Source organism: Strix uralensis, chromosome 4 (genome assembly GCF_047716275.1).
Source record: "Strix uralensis isolate ZFMK-TIS-50842 chromosome 4, bStrUra1, whole genome shotgun sequence".
NCBI lineage: Eukaryota > Metazoa > Chordata > Aves > Strigiformes > Strigidae > Strix > Strix uralensis.
In genome coordinates, this window is record NC_133975.1 from 17,932,351 (window position 1) to 17,954,818 (window position 22,468).

Genomic DNA, 22,468 nt, shown 5'->3' on the forward strand with positions numbered 1-22,468 from the left:
TGAAGTCTTGAAAATGAGAAAATGGCAGCTGCAATTCACTCTTTAAAATATGAAATATGATTTATGCGTTAAAAATGTTTGGTAAAAGTTTTATTTGGAACTGAAAGATTTATCTGAATATTAACTGGATTTTATAATCAATCCTATTACATAGTGTCTGATTTTTCAGCAGCCAGGATGCTTTTTTAACGTTTATATTAATTTCAGTTTGCTTATAGTAGCAAATATGACTTCACTTATCATTGATTTAAAAGAGTAGTAAGTAGCTGCCAAGCTACCTGCAGTCTCCCTGTACGTTTCTCTTTAAAATACAAATCTGATTTGCCTTAGCAGTTACCCGGCATGACACAGAATGCTTTTATCTTTAAGATGTAGGAATTGCCAAACTGGATCCAAGCCCGTGTCCTGGGTTATTGTCTTTGGCAGCAGTCAGCACCATCTGCCTTCAAGGAAAGAACTCTGTAGCACACAATTTACAGGGTAACTAATCACTAGGAGCTGAGAAGGCTGGCTTTTGTCCTGAAGTACAGTGGTAGGGGTTTTTTTAAAATATTTATCATAACTGTAAAACGTTAACTACATACATTTTTAACATATTTCTTGAAGAGATCATTCAGTCATGTTTATACAACACTAAGCATTGTTTAATAACTCAAAAATTTGAAGAAAAATTTAAGATTTTCAGAGAAAAAAAACTAAGAAGCTTTTAGTTAAGTATCTGCTAATTCATTTTTAAGTCTCTCAACCCTTTGCCAAATGATTCATTCAAGTATCTTCTGAAATAAAAATATGCCATCTATATCTACCAAGTGCAAAGCGAGGAAACAAAAGAAGGAAAACACATCCTTAACAGAACCACTAATATGTGCCCGAAGTTTTAAACAGCCATGTTTACTATTAACTGCATTCTTAGTTAAATATTTGCAACTCCTCTTTTTTGTACCAGGAGGGGTTGCAAGCATAAGCTCTGCTGGGCAGTGATTATAGCCTACTTCTGCCGTAAAGTTCTGGGTATGCCGGTAGAGAATTGAACACATGGAGTTCACTGCACGACAGGAACCGTACGTCACTGTTTATTTCTAAATGTCTAATGTGTTTGAATTGCCTACAAGATTCTCAATACCATTTCATTTATCATCTTACAAGTCACTGCAAAATGGACAAATACCTTGTGGCAGCACTGCTGTCTGACGGTTGTGCTGATGGAGAGCCCACCCTGAGGCAGCCAGGACTCCGGTCTAAGCTTGTAGATTTTGTTATTTGAGGAGCACTTCTTTTTGATCTCAAGTCACAGCTCAAAAAGCTCTTTGCGTAGGAAGCTAAATTCGGAACACTGACAACACGACTGGGCACCTCAACCGTCGTCTTCTGCTTTTTATTGTAACAGAAAACTTCATTACACACAGGTTTTTTTTTACACTTTATACTATCAAACCTCAACAATACCTCATTCCCAGATATCTTGTGAGGAGCACCCAAAACTGAAGATTCCCATCTTGTTCTATAGGCATTTAAAATAAATTCTCAGGGTATGCTGTGAGGATCCATGGATTAGGTAGTCCAATTAAAACAAATTGTGTATTTGACCTTGAGGTTTTAGATACATCAAAGCCAATAGTTTGCAGAGCTCAGTTAGGTGCTTTCCACCAACTTGACCTCCCTTCTTTCCATGACTATAGACAGTACCATACAGGGGCTGGAATGACAAAGGGCAAATCCTGAGCAGCCCAAATACAATTCATAATTTTCCCTGATGCATCCAGTATCGCAATGCTCAAATCTGCAAACAGTTCCCAAATCTGCAAGCAATGGCTGTGCTTCTCCCAGAAGACTGAAGTCTTTGGAGTTCTAGTGTTTTATATTTGCTTAAACACCCGTATCTACGTACATACATACTTCTACTCAATTTATGTTATACTCAGCACCTGACTGTAGGTTGGCTTACTGGAAAGAATTCCACTGACTAACATTACCATAAAAAATGAGTAAGACATTTATAGTCCTGATCATCTGTATGATTCAGATAGCAATAACACATCATGTTTTGTGATTTTAATTGCATTGCTCATCTTACCTTCATGGAAGGAGTCAAGCATCCTGTATTAGGGTTGAAAGAAAATGATCGATTCCTGTAAGATTCAGTGTTGGCTAAAAGTGAATGCTGAAATTTTCTTCCTTCCTGAGAGAAAAGAAAGTTATGTATATGGAAACATCTATTTGTAGGAAGTTGGTATGGAAACATAGATTTGTCAAAGTATTCCAGAACAGAATGGAAAGAATCAGTCTGAAGCAATTGAAACACTCAAGAGAGCCTTCTAACAGATTCCAAAATACATATATACATATAAAATGAAATCTTACCGCCAGCTGCTTCATAATCTCCTCTCTCTCACTTAATTTGTCTTGCAGACAGCTTATAAGGTGTGTATCTTCTGATCTGGACTCCCGCTTTCTTGACTTTTCTTCTAATTCTTTAAGTCTGTACCAAAGAAAATGCAGACCAGAAAAAAACTTCCTCAGATCAGGTTCACAAGATACCTGAACTGTACTCTGCCCTAAATTCCAAGCCTAAAATACAGGGACATAGTCAGGCCTTTTGGATAAAACAGCATTTTTTAAAAACAGGCACCTGTACGTGGATTACATATACATATAGAACGTTGTGGAGTTCCAAAATAAATTGCCACCAGGGTTAACCCGCAACACCTGTCCAGTGTAAAATCCAGCCACCGGTATAAACTACTAACAAGCTTGCACATCACATTGCTGGTCTAGTTTCCTAAAGAAAAAAAAAATTGTGTCACAGTATCTATGCATGTCTGTATTAATCTATTTGTTCTCTTTTCTGACTCAATAACTTTAGAATCCACAGGCTAATTCCAACCATATTTGATAGAGGCCTCAGAAATACTCAATTCCTATAACTTTCATGAAAAGAGACTTGGATATACACATTGCTTTAGTGAACCCTCCAAGTCAAAACCTGTAGTGTGAGTTGAGCTCTTTAAATGCCTTAGTCAGGGGAAAAGATTCAAATGAGAACTTATACCTTCTTAGAGATGGTGTGGAAATATATATGTGATTGACCCATGAGAAAACAAGTCATTATTTCATCAGTCAAGTTAATGAATTTTGCTACTTGAGAAACAGTGCTATGAAGTTCACCTGCCATACTGAAAGATGTATTACAGAATACAAACCACCATTTTGTGGGGTTTTTTTGGTGAGGGTAAACATATTTGAGAGGACTCCCCCCAATCTTACATTCTTAATTTAGTGTATCTCGGAGTTTAGATAAAAAGATAAATCTTAACATCTGAATGGTTTGAGACCTGCTTACATGCAAGTAGGTCTCTCTTCTGGACCTATGCCATGGAGCTGGGATAAAAGAAAAGGATAACAGATATGTATAATCAGGATTATTTCTGAGGGACCTCTCCTGTACAGTCTGAAGCACCAGAGAATGCACAGGGGGCCAAGTGCATTTATTTACATGAGTTAGTGGGGGCTGTCCTGGGAAATTTGCAAAAGAGTGAGAATGTGCAAGAGCTTAACCCCAAAGATGTTGCTCTGCTGAACAAAATTAAGTACAAGATCATGGATCAAGGTCTCTGGTATCATCTGTGACAAAGATGATTTTACACTTCGTAAAATTGCAAGATGATAAGTGCAGGTTTTAGCATTGTAAAACTGTATGTATAGAGCTTTACATTAAAGATACTCAGAGTTTATTACAAGATATCTGGGTCTTTTTGTGTTTGCAAAGGAAATACATATACACTTCTATTTCAGTGCTTATAATATTCTACCTATGAGTAATAAAAAAGTTACACATACTGATAATAATAATTTCAAACAGAACTCATTGCCAGTATGAGCCAGAGTTTATTTAAATGACTTACTCAGTTTGTAAGGAGAAAATCTTTCCTTGAAGATGTGCCTGAGTGCTGCTGAGATCAGATAACATGTTTTCGATTTCCTTCCGATGATCTTGTTTCACTATGTCCAGTTCTTTTTTATGCTTGATATTGAGGTCTTCTATCAGTAGCCTTTCATTGGTATTAAAATATGTCTGAATTCTCATGTCAATTCTCTCATTGACCAAAGCATGCAGTTTTGAGGTCTTTTACTGACTACAAAGGTAGTTAACTGAACGCAGCTCTGGGCTTCTGCTTACTGATTTGACTTTGACGCTTCAGTTGCAATCTGAAGCAGAACCACACTAACACTGAGGAAGAGGAAGATTATTTGGAGACCTTCAACCTTCAGGAAATGAAGGGTCTATTCTATATAATGATGCTATTGGTATTCTGTCTCTGGTTGGCTTGTACATCAATCTTAATGGTCAAACACGACAATAAAGTACCATAGGAACTCACTTGTATTAAGCAAAATTATTTTGAAATCTCTGGGATTTTAATATGAGGCTCAGAAACAATTAATAACTGCCTACTACCATCCTAAAAATAAATTTTTAAAAAAGTGAAGGTAAGAAACGTTATAACAATACCTTTAACTACAACATTTGCCTTTAACAGACAATATATTTTGAAAGATACTGCTATTTGATTAACACTATCAATTGAAAACTAAAAAATGCCTAACATTTTTTCAAGCCTAGCCATAACATTGCTTTCTGATACCAACCCCAAAACTGATAGACATCTGTTGAAGACTTATTGTTAGCTTGTTGCCTTTTGTTTGCTAATGTTTTGTTAAACTTTGGAGAAACTTTTTCATTAACACAATGCAGAGACCATGTTCTGTTGTTTCCTGATTAAAATAGTGATGTCAAACTCAGGAGATTGTAATTTTCACAAAAGATACTCAGTTTACCTTTTTTTTCTTTTAAATGTATTTCTAACCCCCTTTCACTTGTTTCTGAAATGCTTCAGGAAAGGCCAAAAGGCCCACGAAAGGTTTCTGCCCTTGAAATTAGACCACAGCCGTAGGAGTGATTGATATGGCACTTGGCACAAAGTAAGAAAGAATAAGAGTAAAAATGGGGGCAGAATCCCTGAAATGGACCTTCAGGGGTAGAATAAAAGCTCCTCTTCAGAATAGCCATTTTGGGACGTGTCCTCTCTTCCCATAAAAAACCTTTGCTCTCATCCTAGTTCTTCCAGAAGGTTTCTGTACTGGAAGTGGAATTCACACAATTCACAAGGATGGAAATGGGAATGATTACTTCAAGCAGATTACTGGTTTCACTTACTATTCCTACTGTTGCCAAGTAATTTTAAATAATTGGTTATAAAAAAATGGCACATACAAATAACAAGCCACTATCAGCTTTCAAATCAGAAACAACTATATAGCATAAGACAAGGCCACTGTTGTTAAAGTAAGAGTAAAAAAGCTGTTATGTATATGCACTCATCAATTTAGCTATTCCCCTAACCAAATTATTGGTCCTGCAAAAGCAAAACAAGAGCTGCAAGTTAATGTCCCAGATCTTTCATGGGTTAATTTTAGAGCAGCCTGTATCAGGTGCCTAGGACCATTTGAGCTCTTTGGTTCTACCTCCTGGTAGTTAAAGGATTCTTCCTTACATAATTTCCATTAACGCTTCCTTCTCAAATGCTTACTGTAGTAGAGCTACATCATCTACCCTCTGTAAAGATTATCCTCCAGTGCAGCAACGTTAGCATGAGGCCTTTTAGACCTCATCACTGACATGTGAATAATAATTCTCCTCAGGAAGAGAGATCTAAATTCCTTCAAGGTAGCTGGAGGGCACTGATGAAACTCTCTGGTTTGCAATTCTTTCTGTTGATCTCGCTTCAAAAGCTTGAAATGAAAGCCACTTTCAAGTAACTCTCCAAGAGTGCAAAGAGAAAAAAAAAAAAGTTTTTCTCATTCTTTAAATATCTACTGACTGGTAGACAGCAACAGAATTACTCTGGCCACTCCTGACAGTCTGCTGAGAGACACTGTATCCCCTCGAGTGCTTTTCTCTAGACTATATAGGACATAATTTTAAAGATCCCTTTAAGGGTATACTCTTCAGAAATCCTTTTAAATATACAGCTCAATTAGTTAGGGGTATACATTCTATACCATTGCAGAAATTAATTGAAAGGTACCCATGCACCAGATCCCTCAATCTCTCTGCAGAGAGAATGTGTTAAGTATGATCGTTCAGAAATTTAAAAGGATTCAACGTGCATACAAACGCACTGGACAGCGATCCCCAGTCTTGCCTCCTATGTAAAAGGTAAGTCCTGCACTTTTTCTGTACACAGATGGGAAGACTGCTATTACTGCAATGCAGCGTGTGCTCCGAGCCTGTCACTGTAAGAGGATGCAGTGCACCTTCTACAAAGACAGTCAAGACTACAAGTCAGCTCGCCCTTCCTGTGCTCTGACAGCACACTGCAGCTCCAGGCTTCCATCAGCCCAGAGGCACTGTCAGTGTCTGCTATCACTGCCCTTACTCCCTCAGTACAAAGCTGGCTGTTACAGCTAAAGCAAAGTCTTACAGAGTACATACAGCCTTCTCAAGCGTCCCCTTTAGAGTTAACAACCCCTTGGTTTCAGGTACTGAGAGTACATATAAAAACCTGATATTTATTCTCAGAGATTTCTATATTGTTTTAGTATCTCTTGGGTGAGTTTGGGATTTGTTTATGTCTTCCAGTGCCTTTCAGCTGACATTACGCAGATTTTCTCAGGTCACTCCCGTGGGGCTACACTGGACATAGTTCTCTGTGACATACAGTGAACAGTTAGTTCAAATGCTTCTATTATGGCTGGAGAGAAATGTGAAATGAACTACTGCTTTTGCAAAACTCCTAACCTCTAAAATTAGTACTTTAGAAAGGAGAGATTCTGACACTCATCACATTTAGAACACCTCTGATGCTGTCATTGTTATTGACTCTCTAGAAAGCACCGTGAAGTGTGAATTTAAGGCAAACCTTCTGTGCTGTTTCTCCCTATCCTGAAGCTGTGCAGCTTCTTGCTTCTGTGACTCCAACTCAGCACTGAGTAGCTCCATTGTGTCCTTCAAAAGTAAATTCTCTTTCTTGAGTTCGGAAATTTCACTCTGGCATTTTTCCAGTTCATCATGAAGAGATCTGATCTGCTTCTGGCTACTTCCTTCCTAAGAAAAAGGCCAAATTTAGTTATTTCACAGCCTCTAATTATTTAATGTGAAGAGCTCACTGAAATTGTGTGCATTGAATTTTTGTGAACTGATTTTTTAATTATATGCAGGATTCTATGTGCAAGACAAAAGCTATGATCAAAACTTCCTTAACATATTTTATAAATTTATTTTATTGCAACATTCATTTATTTACTTGTGTTGTAGATTCTGATCTTTAAATGGAAAAAAGCCTGCCCATAGGAAAAAGATTATAAACAATGCTAACATTTTAAAGTGTGACATAAGGGAAGGAAACCCGTTCCATTTTTCTAAGAGATTCTGTACATTTCTATTATCTCTGGAGAGAGAAATCTGATACTATTGCTTTCACAAAATGTGTCATGGCAACCAAGCAGGAACCGGATTCTTGCCTGTTGCTTCTTCAGTGTCCTCACACTCCTCAGCTCCATTTGGAGTTCTTCTATTTGTTTCTTGAGATTAGTGCACAATGTCTGTTGATCAGAGAGTTCCATCCTTAGAGATCCTAGTAACAATCAGACAGACAATCATTAAGACAGTCAGAGGCCAGCTGGATGGAGAAGGTAGATACAGACAATGTAGATGAAAACATTAACACAGTACATTTTGCTTTGTTCCTCAACTCCTTCACCGTTAAGTATAACGGCCCCCTATTAGTAGAGGGGTAACTCAGTTGAGCAATAGTAAGAAGATATGGAGCTACAATAGTAATGATTCAGCACTGGAATCAGGTAATTCTGTGGCAGTTGTTTGGCAGACTAAATCACTGTAATTGCTTTTTCTAACCTTGAACTTTACTGGAGCACCCTCGAGCTTCCCTGTTCAGTCCACTGGTGTTTTATAGAGGGCCATGAGGCACACTGAGGAGAGCTCTGGTCGTGTTAGAGAAGTATAACACTTATGTAAGCAGATCTATCATATATAGATGAGCTTTAATAACCTGAGTTCAAACCCAGACATATTACAGGTCCTCCTAATGCAGTGTTCTGTTTAGTTCTGAAAGTTTAGGGAACTTTCTAAACTAACTAAACAATATGTGTGGAGCAACTGATCTCCACTGGTGAGCTCAACAGAACAGACTTGAACCACATATACTAATTCTTCACATCATAGAAAAAAAGAGGAAACTCATATACACTAACCACAGTATTCCAATTTATTACATCTGATAATGCATACTTGACTGTTGTACACCAGACTACTCTCCCAGCAACGTTCTGCTGCTGACAGTTGAGAGCTAGGTTAGGAAAAAACTATTAAGTCTGTATTGCTGAAATTGCAGGGTATGGAAAAGGAGATTCACAAAAACCTGAGTTTCCAGAAAATGGGAAAGAAAATGAATAGGAGGAAAGTTAGTGCTTCTCAGAATATAATCAAGCAGTAGGAGCTGTGCATGACATGAGACATTATACCTAGCAACAGGGTTTGCTGCTTCTGTATCTGCTCGAGTTCATCATGTAATTCTTTCTTTGCTTTCTCTTCCAAGGTTTGTATTTCCAGCCTATGAGACTGATGTTGGATCTTGAAAGTCTCATTAAATTCCTTTTTCAAACGTTCTTCTGCCTCCTGTAAGCAAAAGCCCCGCCCCCCAAAAACAAAGTAGTTGGAGCCTATTTATCACCTTGTTGTTTTACTTGTAATGATGGGATGAATCTGGTCTTTCATAGTAGAACTTTTATTTTCATCACCACTTTACATGACACTTCATCAACACAAGAAAAAAAATGACCTGAAGTTAAAAAATAAAACTTAATAGGGACAAGAGAAATTATCAAGATATCATCTATTAGATTTGTTGTACATCATGAAATAGTAACACTGATATCTTTGCACTGTTTGGCATTAGAATGATGATTTATTATTCAACATAAAAAGCCCCTCAGATTTGACCTGTATGTCATTCCTTATCACAGTGTGTCAGACAAAGGCTTCTATCTTTCCTTGTATCGTTTTTGGCAAAAACTTCCACTGTTAGAAGTGTTGCTGCTGATACACTGTAAATGACAGAGCACTTGCTCTGTAGAGGCTCTGAAAGCAAACTCCTATCCTCAGTTTCATTTTTACCAGCTTACTGCCTTCAGCTTGATTTTGTTAAAGCTGGGATTTTATTCTGAATATATAAAGAAGATATATAAAAAAAGATACTTAGGGTGGGTTTACTACATATATTTTAAAAGCAGGTTTTCCCTAAGGTGTGCAATACCAACAGGGACATCTGAACTCCATGTCAAAATCACATGTACATTTTTTTAAGTTGATTTTTTTTACTCAAACAGCAACATTCTTTAAGACTTCAATATATTGCATTAACATTTTGTCACTGAAATAAATCCACGTGAACATTTAGAAGCTTTGGTTATCCACTTAACAGAATTATTTCTTGAAGGTATCTAAGGCAATACACATGATTATACATCTCTATTATACTTCTTTTAAAGTATTTATGTATAAATTAATAATGGATGAAAAAGAATAAAACTGAGTCCTGTTAATAATACACTTAGGAATTCCTTTGTATTTCTGAAGCAAGAGCACAGCTAGAGGAACTTGTATTCATTGCAGCCTAACCATAGAGGGTAGGCTGTATTATTTTATGAAACAATTTCATTCACACTGTGGTCTAAGTTCAAATGTTAAAATCATTAAAAAAAAAAATCAACCTGAAGATGATGAGGTTTCAAAATAACAGAATAATTAATTCTGTGCAACAATGGCAACCCATCATTAAGATAACTGGAGATAAACTGAGTTTTGATAATTGTCTCTAGCCAATATGGTTTATCCACTAACACAATTTTTATTTTACACTAGTATGTAAACTGACCTTGAGTTCCTGATTTTTGCTTTTCTCCAACATTTTTAAGACTTTTTGATGTGATGCCTCCAGCTGCAGTTTATCTTTCTGGTTTTCTTTAATGGTGTTTTGAAGATCCTGCAAAAGCTTCTCTTTTTCTTTGTTTGACTGTAGATTATGTTTCTTCAGTGACTCTTTGAAATTATTTGCTTGTTGATCTAATATTTGCTTCAGCTGAGCCACCTTCCAGAAAAGTAAGTCAGCATAATAGGATTAATGGCTTCATTCACAATGGAGAGGAATTATGTAAATGTGAGTACATTTTATGTTCTCGTGCTGGTTTATGAAAAATAGCAAGATGCTTGTTGTATGGAAGGAGCCCTTTTTTCAGTGAAGAATGCCACTCCTTTTGCATATACTGCCTGTTGCCCATCAAGTACTTTTCTTTTCAGATCGCCTCCATCTCATACATACAATCCATAGTTCAACTTGCACAACAATTATGGCACAAACCAGGAGGCAGGCCTAAGGCTGTGCTTATTGCCATCCTGGAGATGTAACACTGCAGAGTCTATTTATATAAAGCAGGAGATTAGAACCAATGGAATCAAGAATTCTGCACATCACACTTCAGATGTTTTCTTTCCTCTCTTAGCTTAATTACTAAATACAGTAGACATGTCTATAATGGCTGACACAAAAGTAATAAAAACAACCCCCTGTTTATAAGAATAACTTGGTGCGGCTTTTTTGATGGGGAAGGAAGAAGGTCTACAAGCAGAGATGATCCTTGTTAAAAAACTCTTTAGTAAAGCTACCTGCTTGGGCAGTTGACCTTCTCCTATTTGGTGGCCAAACCAAGCAATCAAAACTTCTAGTCAAATCAATCCAAAGGAAACATTTTTGAACATACATGTCAAAATGGAAGTATTTCCTCCAGACTGAATTCAATGTTTTTAATTAAATCATTTCATCATTTGCAAGGACACAAATGGCTGTGTGTGTGAGAGAGAAAGGAAGCATGGAGGCACAAATAAGCCAAGAGAGCAAGAGAGTATGTGCATATGCATCACTAACCCAAGTGATGAAGCCCTAGGTTGCCCAATGACAACTTAATATACAAGTGAAGAAGTGGCAAGAGGTGACACACTGTAGCTCACCCTATAACCCAGTGACAAGGAAACTTTTTAAATGGTGAGAAAGCTGACAGAAGGAAAAAAAATACAAGTCTACGTCTCCCACACATCATGGGAATGCTAGGTTGGTAGGTAAGAAGAAAACAAATATTCCTTCACCCGGTGTTTTGTGAATCAAGTTTTTTATTTTGTTCTCTTTTAAGTGTCAGTAAATGAAAGATTAGTTTTACCACTTCTTAAACAATTTCAAACCAACATGGTACATTTGAATTTCACTGAAGCTATCCAACCAAACTGATTTGAGTTAGCAAAATTGAAAGAGCACCTAGCTCCAGCTTCAGCCATCCCAAACTCTGAGTTTGTTAACAAATCATCCAGTTATTTCTTGGCTTTTTCCTCTGTGTCAGCCAATTAAACACAAAGAAACTGTCTGAAAAAACTAGTGAAGAATAATTGCTAAATGTTATTCTTAATGAAAAAACATTGATTTTTTTTTTTTTTTTTTTTTTTTTTTTTTTTTTTAGTGAGTCTGTGTGATGGGATCTATCTGTGGCCTGGATACACTCCAAGAACAGTCAGATGCCAGAGCCACTTGCCAACCATACCTTTGTTTCCAGAGCTGCTGCTTTTTTTTTTTTTTTTTTTTTTTAAATAAGTGGTAAATCATAAGCTTTAACTAAATGGGCACTTTGGCTTCTGGTTACAGGTAAAACATTTACTTTGTCTTAAGGCCTATTGAACTCAAGCCAATGTTTTCCTATATTAAGAAAGGAAACACTGAAGGTTTTAGGTACTGCTGTTCCTTATAAAATTGACTTCTGATGTGAAACTCTTAATGCCATACAGTACCCTGTATCACCTGACGTAATAGGCATTAGAATTACTACACTCAAGCATGTATTTTTTTTTCTGGGCTTCCTGAAACTAAGCCAGTGAGTAGAAGAGATGTGCCAGAAGAATAGGCTGCATATTTTCCAACAGAAAAACTGGAAACAGGAAAAATGTTGCCTGGAATATTTCTTTTTCAAATTAAATATTCATCTAGATGGGGAAGAGGAAGAGATGCATATATAAACTTCAGCTGTGGTCACAACATTATTAACCTTCCAGAATCTCTTCATAGACAATTATTGGTTCCAAGCACTACTAGCATGAAACCTAAGATCATACTAACTAGAAATAGGCTAAGCAGTAAATTGGTAGCAACAGAGAACATAATGTAGTAAGAAATCAGATGGAAAAGTATTTCTAAGAATATTATTTTTCAGCGATTTAGGGAAAAAGACCTACACAAACACATCAGGAATAGAAACATACTCTTTCTCATGAATCCTGCTACTTCTAACATATTAGAGGTTAAGAAACAAACATTTCCATCCCATCAGGTTTCCTCCTCCTGTCTTTCAGTTAAAATGGTTTTCAAATCCATCAGTGTAAATCCTCCTCTGGAGTATTTTGCAGTGCCCAGGCTTCTATTGTGTTTCATTACTTCAAACCAGATAGCCAGACCCTCAATTTGTAAAATTGGTGAAGAACACTGAAGCCAATGAAACTATGCCAACTCACATGAGTCCAGAATCTGTTTGGCTCCTTTCACTATTAATAGACCAGCAGCATCATTTTATAATGTCTTCCTGCTGCAAAACAAAATCTCTTGAAAAAATTGTACCTCTAATAGCATTAGTCATTAATTTTTATCCACGAGAATTGCATGAAGTGGTCTTAAAGATGCAACTAATACCTACCCACAGTATAAACTCTAGGCAACTATTTTTCTAGGCTCTGTTGAATTCTTTTCAAATTTCTGGGTTATGTCTGCATTTGCCCTTTCTTATGACAGCTGATTTTGCCTCCCACTGTCTTCCAAGTAAAGAAAAAAAGAACAACTATTACTAAAAGATGACAGATAATTTTTGAAATATTTCAAAGTCTTTCAAGTTTCATTCTTTTCTAACCATAATTACTGTCCTTCTCCTGGGACAATGGCTTGATTCTTTTGAAGAAGTACCTCTCAGACTTTGATAGCCCATGGGCAAAAATACTGGGCAAGTGTAAGGCTGTACACGCCATCACAGGTGGCTCCCCCATTTGACTTCTGCTTTGATTATTTTAATTCACTGTGCTTGCAAGCACTATGAATACTTGAAGTCTATCTTATGTCTGCTCTCCCCTTCTTTTATTTATTGTATGTAAGAAGTGTGAAATCTCAAAGGCAAGATCTAAAGTTGAAATCAGAGAGAATATTTTTGACTTCCTGTATCTTTTAAGTAGAAAGATTCGAGTTTCTCAATGCATTGCTAGGGGATGAATTTATATAAAAGACTTAAAACTGCTTTTTGATGTATTACACAAGAGTCACCACAATTGAGAATTTGTTCAGAGAGTTAAAATAAGGCACCCAAAAGCTACAGGGTTTTACTCATACTACGATGTTACTACACCAAAACAGTAATATAAGTAACAAAATAATGAAATTATGTTTTACTGTTGTCTTTAGGCTTATCCCACAGTTACTTCAGTTAAGTTCACAGTTAAGTTTACAGTTAACTGCCTCCCTAAACTTCCCTGACTGGAGAGACAGGTGTGAACAAACTAGGCACATCTCCACTGCTGCTATTTGGTGGTACCTACAAGATCTCTGTCGAGGCTTTGGGCTTTGCTGGGCTAGCATTGTTCAAAGATATATCATGACAAGGCAATGCTTACACTTCCATTTTATGTACCTTCTAATCCCAGAATAGTGCCTTTAACACGTTGAAGAAATCCTGTAGTGCAAAGCAAGGAACTGGATGACTCCTAATGAATTAGCACTCAACTCACATAGAATCTCACATCCTTCTTTCCAAAGGACCAAACAGGTGTGAATCTGATTTCTTTATCCAGAAAAATCTTAGTAATACAGAAATACCACCACTTTGAAGTGCATCCCCAGGGAGATTAAATTATCATGATTCTGTCTACTCCGCATAGTGTTCTAGCTATGTCAGCCCAAGCAAAAACGTGCTTTATGCAGCCGAGGAATCTATATTTAGATCTGAAATTGTATCCAGGTTAGAACTGGATTAGTAACAGCACATTGCCTAACCTTTGAGGTGGAAGCTCTGGGCTGAGCCATTGCAAAGATTCCCAGATGGGAATCATGCCCTCAGTGAAACACATAATGTTGTACAGTAAAAGGTGGTTTCTTGGCTGTGAATATTCACATATTTATAGAAGGAAAGTATTATAAGTTGAAATTACTTCACTTCCCTGGCAATACTGCCAAGTAATTGGTTCAGAAAGTAACTTACAGAGTACCAAGAAAAATACAATATTTCTTCTGAGGGAGCATTTCCTCCCTTTTCGGAGCATGGTTAGATTCTAGGATATTTTTCTGTCCTGAATGTGTGACTTCAAGAAAAGTAATTTGATGACTCACTGCCTCACTTCTTTCATCTGCAAAACCTGAACAATAATTGCTTCTTGTCATAAGCCTTCCGATTTCTTTGAGACCTTTCAGTGGAATACACCACCTGCATGCATATACACAATACTACGAGATCAGACAGTGTGTGCCACTACTCTCCCTTCCATCTCTTCACCTCACACCTCAAACTAGTGTAACTTCCAGGCATTACCCAGGCATGCCAAAATATCATGGTAAATTTTCAGCTTTGAATGGACTAAGATATTTTTGTCGAAATATGTACATTTAGGGGAAATTGGAAAAGAATGAAGATGACTGCTTTCTGAGAACTCATGTTTTGCATTAGGTGCAAAGAAGTCACTCTAGATAGGGTAACACAGGTTAGATTGACCTGAAATTCTCTCAGAGAAGAACCTGTAGAAAACAGTGGCATGCAGAAATCTGTAATGAAACCTAAAACCAGGATTTAGACAGAACTTTAAGAACATTACGAACTACACTTAGATTCTGCATTTCTAAGACTGAGAAATGGATAAAATGCCAGAATCCAACTGTGATACCAGAATCTACAAGTCAGTTTTACAGGAGAAATGAAAGGGAAAAGACTATGCTGCACTCAGAACTAATACAGCTAGTACAGCGTGAATGGGAGAAAAAGCAGGTGGTACATAGTAAATGACCACAACACATGCCCTGATAGCTGGATCGTGCTGCACCAAGCAGGAGTAATGGCACTTGGGAAAGTGGAAGCAGGTAGAAGAGAGGGGCCAACATCTTGCTTAGCCCTCTGATAAGCCTATCTGTCCTTTTTCTGTCTTTGAACACTCAAAAAGAGCTTATTATGGCCACTCAGAGGGCACAAATGCCAGCTGAGAAAGATCTAGGTCTTCAACTTTTGTGGAGCTGTTCCCATGCAAGTTCTCACTGAACTTGCTGGAAGTGAAACTGGTCAGAATCAGTGAAGATATAAAGCAATGGAAATTATAGACAGCCACTTAGAACAACAGTGGCTATCTGTAATTCAGTAGTTTCACAGTGCGAGCTACCTAATTGCTGTTGTTAATTACTTTTTCTTAACTAAAGAAATTTTGTGTATTTGGAAATAGCCTCATTTTGCTTAATAAAATCTTGGAGCCTCAAAACCTGGATTGGCAGGAAAAAAACAAAGAAATGGATGACAAATTCTCATTGTGAAAACATGTCTGTTCATCCATAATCTCCCAGAATGCACAATCATAAATAATTTCATTGTTCTTCTGAAAAAGGTATCAAATGCAATGATATACTTGGGGTAGAAAAATAAATGCAGCACTGAGCATCATCAGAACTTTTCACTAGGGCACTGATTTCAGTTCTGTTATAGCAGTTGTTTAGTAGCTTATCCATGAGATAAAAGTATCAAAATGTTCACAGGCAAAAACTTCACATAATCACACTGAAGAAAAAGAAGTATCCTGTACGTAACATTTTAAAACAGGTAGCATTTGCTGAAAAGAACTGAACACCACAAAAGAGGAACACATGAGAGGGAAAAAACATGTATTCACAGTTGTCAGAAATTTTAAAGATGAACTGTTTACCTAGGTAAATAATTGCCTTGTAGGGATTCTGCTTTTGTTTTGGCAGAAAATTATTTATCCAACTTGTTATAGCTTTTCAAATAATGACACTTTTCTGTATAAATATTTTGGTAGATGTACTAATCCAGAAAATTCCATCACTTGGCCTGCAACTAACTATACATTACAGCTGTTACAGGCAGATAATCTAATAGTAACACATCTCAGGTATTTTTTTCCAGATTAATCCATGTCCGCATTAAGACTTAGGTGTAACCAGAATGGGGAACAGTACATAAGCTATGACATCCTGAAAGCTACTTCGGGGTCACAGTGCTTTCTCGATTTCATTCTTGATCTTGAGAACATACTAATATATACTAAATTATTGCATATTCCAATCTGCTTCAGTTAGCATGCATACTGTCAACCAGGCAGAACAGAGACAATGATCTATTCAACCTTTTTTCCATTTAATTTGCTTGCTCAAGGGAGCAAGCTAGCAGGCCCTTTTACATGTCTACACACAAAACCAAAAAAAAAAATAATCAGAAAGTCAACAAGAGCTGTAAGGAAGATTCTAATTTCACTTAGCCCTGTATACAGTCAGAGTCACCATCCAACTGTGATATACCCAGACTCCTCACCAAAAAGCCTTTGCACGTCTCCAAAGAGTGAAATACAAAATTTGTCAAATAAATAGGCTTGTCAAAATCCTCATAGATGTTCAGGAGCAGCAATTTCTGTTATTTCTATCTAGAGTCCTTGCATATTTTCTTGAATGATAGTCACAGCAAATGTGATTAAAATCTAATCAAGAATCTCTCAGATGAGAGGAAAAACGAAGAGCCCTCTTATTACTGGGTTACATTTATGCCTGATTTACCTCAAATGAAGAGTTTTGAAGTTTCCCAGTTAGGACTTCTTTCTCTTTCTCTAGTTGCTTTAGTTCACACTCAGACTTTCTTTTAAATTCCTCTAGCTGTGTCTGGAGCTCCTAAAGTTAAAAAAAAAAAAAAAAAAAAAAAAAAGAAAGAAAGAGCATGCACTAGCTGAGACAAAACATGCAACATGAAAAAGAAAGAACATTTCATCTACATTAACCTAGATAGAGTAGTTTACACAGTAACACATGCTACTGTTTTTTAATGTCAGTCATGTATTATTCAATCAAAGAAGTATTAACAGTTTGGTTTGGTTCTTCCTAATACTAATGTTAGACAATACAGCTCACATAATCCTAATCTATTGAAAGCTTCCCTGAGGTGAAAAACTGTACAGTGTGAAGAGCCAGACTGTTTTGCCTTAAGTGGTGTTAGTGTTCAAAAATAATTTAGTATGCAAGAGAGTCACCTACAAGATCTGAAAAAACACAAGTATATATTGGCCATATAAATGACCAGATGACTAACTAATGGGCAATTAGTGGAAAAGGGAATCAAAGGAAGCACTATTTTATAGCATCCATAAAAAAATCCCAGTGAGGGGACAAAATAAAAAGTTGAAGCAATATTATCACCTTATTGCTGGAAATAGTTTTTGAAAAAATCAGTGATAATAACACTTGCAAGACAGTGACCAAGAGCTTGTAGCAAATGTGAGCAACTGTTTATTGTAGAAAGATGGAATGTGCAACTTCTAGAAATGTCCTGAAGTGATATACATTACAAGCTTGTTAGTGTGCTTGCTCTTACTCTTTGTGCCAATTTACTGACTCAAAAAAATATTCTACCGTATTTTCAGACACCACAAATGGAGGAAACAGAATAACAATTTAACACCTCCCCCATCCTCACAGCCCCTTCTCACAGCCTCCCCACCCCCATTTTTACAGCACAATGACTTAAAGAATTCAAGATAACAGAAAAAGTACCTAAAAACTAAGAAAGTGATGATCATTGGGAGGATGGCATGATATTAAGAAACAGAAGCACAGGCAATAGTGATGTATTCCTTGCAAATCATAATTAAGTAAAGGATAATACTAGCATTTCACAGTTTAAAAACAGGATAACCATTAGGTAGCAATTAAAGGATGGAATCAAACACAGACACATGAATACTGCAAGCGAGAAATTAGGTTTAGTTTTGCCTGTAGGAAAAGGAGAGGATATAATGGACTTTCTGATATAATGGACTTTTTGATTAAAGCTGAAGTGTTTGCAGCATTCCCACTGCAGCTCTGCCAGCTAACTTCGTTCTCTATATCTTAATTTTTCTATCTGGAAAATAGATACAATACTTGTCAAACAGCTGCTACAGGCCTTAATTGCATCAGAGGATATAAATAGCATTAGTAATGAAAAATCCTGTAATTTTATTTAAGTTTACTAACTCAAGATTTTTGTGATTTAATTAATATGAATCTCTAAGAGATGGTTATAAGCAATAACATTTATACTGCCTATAAGCAATAAATGCCTATTATTATGCCTTTTTTACTAAAGTGTTTGATATTTAAGTTTCATCTGACTCACACGAAGATCTTCAGCCTGGCTTAATTTTAAGTATACTTGTACAAATTTATTCACATAAAATAATACAGTACATAAAAGGCAAAGTCCTCTTCATAGGCTTGATAATGTAAATATGTACCAGGAAGAACTGCATCTTCACATACTGAGCAAATATGAGTACTTCCACAATCAGATAAAATAATTTACTCACACAAGTTCCTTTTTGAGAAATGAGACTGCATAAACTTTAGCAGTTTCATAGGCAGAAATGAATTATTCTGACAAGCACTTACAATTCTTAGTCTCCAAAATCTAGAAGGTACTATGAAGCTCAACATTTAGTGATAGGAGCTGCACGCTTTTTATGACTTCATAACTTGTCAGCAAGCAATTTGAATATTCCCATGTAAATATTGAACTCAGAAAGGTACAGCAGCATTAAAACTGGGAAAAATGGGTAGAAGTATATACTTAGAACCAAGAAGGGTCTAAAGAACACTTGACCAGTAGTCTGATTGTCCAATTTTACAGACTGCTTTAATCAACTTTTTTTTTGTCTAGATGTCTGACAAACACACAAGCACATTAGGAAACAGAAACTAAATTCCTCTTTAGTTTATTCCCAAATGTGGCAAACCACTTGGGCATGCACTGAGTTACAAGCTTCACTAAGCATTAAAGATGTGCTTAAAACTAAACATGTGTTTCAAGTTCTTCCTCCATTTGAACAGATTTCAGCTCACATTTAGGTTCCTACTGCACAGAAACATTACAGATTGCTAACTTCCTGAAGCAAAAGGATTTAGCCACAGACAGCAGTTCTCCTGAAATTCTTTGAAGAATCTCTTGAGCCAATTGCTGCTAATGCATACCAACAACAAAAATTACAGCTCAGCCACTTAAAACACATTGAGAAAAGGTATTGCTCAGGCAACCTGCCTGGATCCACAAGATGATGAGCATTCTTTCTGGCTAAAGTTAAATAAGAACGTATACATGCATGTATTTGTTTGTAACTAGTCGTCATTTCATTGGTAACACCAGCACACTGAATCCATTTTACCAACACTTTGCAGAATTAGATCCTCTGCCTAAACAATGCAAAATTTGGATTAAATCAATGTATTTGAGTATTTCACAGCAGCAATCCATCGAAATTTAAGTCAGAAATTGGAATACACCTAGAATACATCTTTCTTCAGGAGGGACCTTATATTAATCACTGCAACTGTCACGTGCAAAGCATGCAAGGATAAATGTTGCTAAGAAGGCAGTTTATCACATCAAGGATAAATTCACCTTCCTGCCTGTGGAGCTTTTCACAGAAATATATCAGCTTGACTTTCCCCACCACCACCTTTTTTTTTTTCAGTAAGACCATAGTGAGAAAATCCTTGCATTTTATGTTAATTCAAAGTGCCTCCAGTGAGGATAATTCAGATGATGTCACTGTGACCAATAAGATTAAAACCAGATGAATTAGAGAATCTATAAATAGAAGAACATTCCTACCTTCTGAATTTTTTTCTTTCAGCTTCCATGAAGTTTTAGACTGGCTTGATTCCCTTTGTATGCTTCATTACAAGATCTTCCAGCCCTTTTAACCAGCTATTCCTTCAGACAAATCTTTTTTTTACGGGAATGATGCCTGCCTTTAAAAAGCAAGTTCTGTGTGTCTTTTATTCATACCCTCTTTTTAAATAGCTACAGTTTCCATAGTCTATAAAACACACTAGCTATACAATATGACAAAACCAGGGTAGAATTCTGGGGTCGTAGTAGTCTATTTTGTAGGCAATATGCTATTTAGGTGAATATACTCCATTAAAAAGTACTGGCTTTACGTTAGTTAACAATGTAGAACTGTAGTGATTCAGGGCTGTATGAGTCTTCTGCAGTCTAGGGATGGGGGTTTTTTGGTGTTCTGGTTTGAGTTTGGATGCGTCCAATCATGCAGGCTTCCTCAAGGACAACCTCAGTTCTGTGAAAAAGCACAAAGGACAACTTGGGTTTTGTTATGTCTCTGATACCAGGTCTAATTTTCCAGAATGCTGCATAATAATATTCTAGGAAAAATTACAGAAAAGATTTGGGGATGGACAATTGTTTAGGGGTAGACATTGTAGAGAGGGAACTCTCAGAATACATACATTCCTCATTGTACTGAGTTTGTTCCTGGTATTATTTCTGCATAGCTTTTCAGAAGAACTGTTTTCTATATTTAAAAAAAATTTAAAAAAAAATCAGTATTCCAACTTGACCTCAACAGAGAAAGCCTGCCTTGGACCCTGTTCTCTTTAAGGTTTTGGTTACAGAAGTTGTGAACACTCTGCCTTGGTCTAGCTCAAGGATGTCAGTAATTTCTTTGCTGTCACTGCAGCAACTCATGTACTTCAGGTTATGAACACGAGTCAGTGTTCCACTAGGTAAGGTCAGAGATCTGGGAATCTTACAGGATTGACTGCTGTAGAATAACCCAAAAGCCATTCATCTTGAAAGAAAAATGACATTGATTTCAGTACTTTTGGTCTGCCATGTCTTTGAATATTTGAGAGCAAACCACCTGTTTAAGATCTTGCACATCTTCAGAGCCGCTTTTGTTCTGGCTCTGTTTGGTAGAAGGCATTTGCTGCAGCTGTGTTATTTGATGTTTCAGTTCATCTACTTAAATAGCTTTGCTTTGGGAATTCAATATAGTTTCCATATCTTCTGTGGTATCAAAATTTACATTTCAAATAGCATAAATAACTTGTGGAATTTCCAATGTGAGTGACTACTAACAAGGGAAATACTTCAGAATGACATTAATGAGCATCTCACCTGCTTTTTGCAGGATTCACTTCTCTTGAAGTGTATTTCTCTCTTTGACTACACTTCTTTTTTCACTATACCTTTTGATCCCAGAATTTCTTGTTGTGTTCCCTTAAGCTACACTTCCAAATCCTAAAATATGCATGACGTTACTTCTACATTTATTACATATGTTCTTTTTTTTTCCATCTGAAATAAATGGTCATTTTCTCTCTTGGCACAGTTTCATGACATAAATCTTTCACCTACAGAGATGGTTTAAATGCATTTTTTGCTGTTCCGTACCCTTAAACTGTCTCTGCTGCCAGAACATGTGTAATGTAGAGCCATTCCCTCAGATGTAGGCATCACTGTAAAGTGAACACTCATCAAGGGTTACCATCTAAAAGATGTCTGAGATTGTGAATATTGAGTAAAACCTCATGAGTTAAAACTAACTTGTATTTAACGCTCTCTGTAGTTGAAAACCTAAGGGGAAGCTTGTTCGTTTTACATCTGGCATAGGCCAAAATTCTTCCAAAACTAGACTGAACAGATCAGACTTAATGACTTGTCATCCTTTGTATTCTCTCTTCCACAATAATAATAATAAATGTGCACTAATGTGATGCCTTTCATCTAAAGGTCTCAAACCTCTTGGCATACACTAAGGAGAAAACAGGAAATTCATCTTGCTTAAACATCAGTCCTTTTATCTTTCATGCCTTATCATAGCTTTTCTTGCTACTATTTACTAATGATCAGAGGTATTGCTGATTAAAGAAATGTTTCTGTTTCCCAGTCTGCCATTGTCCACAGAATTCTGGAAAAAAAATGCAGTATTTAATGGTGGCATCAGAAATAGCCAATTTAGAAAGGAGAAATTTCTACTTTTTTATTTGAACTGGAAAGAATATAACTGTTTTCCTTCTTCCAGATTTATCCTAGTCTGAGGCTATCTCTTTAAAGAATCAAGGCAATACGCTCCGGTGGTATGTAAATCAGCCTCATTCCATAGACTTAGAGGATCTGAAATGTACAAGGTGAGCATATGTTCCTCAGAAAATATTTCAATTTTATCATGCTGATACTGAATTTAGAAATTAAATTGCTAACGACACCACGTTCTTATTCCCAGTTCCTATCACGTTTTACATTATTTATTCCTAAAAGACTGCAATTCTTATACAATAAATCA

The 22,468-nt window shown here is 36.6% G+C and overlaps 1 protein-coding gene across 5 annotated transcripts in view; it reads right to left on the minus strand.

Annotated features, from left to right (window-relative positions):
* Nucleotides 1-22,468, minus strand: part of FAM184B (family with sequence similarity 184 member B) — a 50,584-nt gene that overhangs the window by 1,017 nt on the left and 27,099 nt on the right. The window contains exons 4-12 of one of the 5 annotated variants that reach the window (XM_074865861.1): nucleotides 16,911-17,021; nucleotides 9,954-10,166; nucleotides 8,542-8,695; nucleotides 7,522-7,634; nucleotides 6,921-7,105; nucleotides 3,903-4,049; nucleotides 2,362-2,479; nucleotides 2,075-2,179; nucleotides 1,169-1,368 (exon numbers count right to left, since the gene is read on the minus strand). In XM_074865861.1, the coding sequence (XP_074721962.1) occupies nucleotides 1,169-1,368; nucleotides 2,075-2,179; nucleotides 2,362-2,479; nucleotides 3,903-4,049; nucleotides 6,921-7,105; nucleotides 7,522-7,634; nucleotides 8,542-8,695; nucleotides 9,954-10,166; nucleotides 16,911-17,021 (1,346 nt within the window). Of the gene's footprint in view, nucleotides 1-1,168; nucleotides 1,372-1,542; nucleotides 1,697-2,074; nucleotides 2,180-2,361; nucleotides 2,480-3,902; nucleotides 4,050-6,920; nucleotides 7,106-7,521; nucleotides 7,635-8,541; nucleotides 8,696-9,953; nucleotides 10,167-16,910; nucleotides 17,022-22,468 lie in introns of those variants that run through there. The other 4 variants (XM_074865860.1, XM_074865864.1, XM_074865862.1 and 1 more) reach the window with 4 other exon arrangements.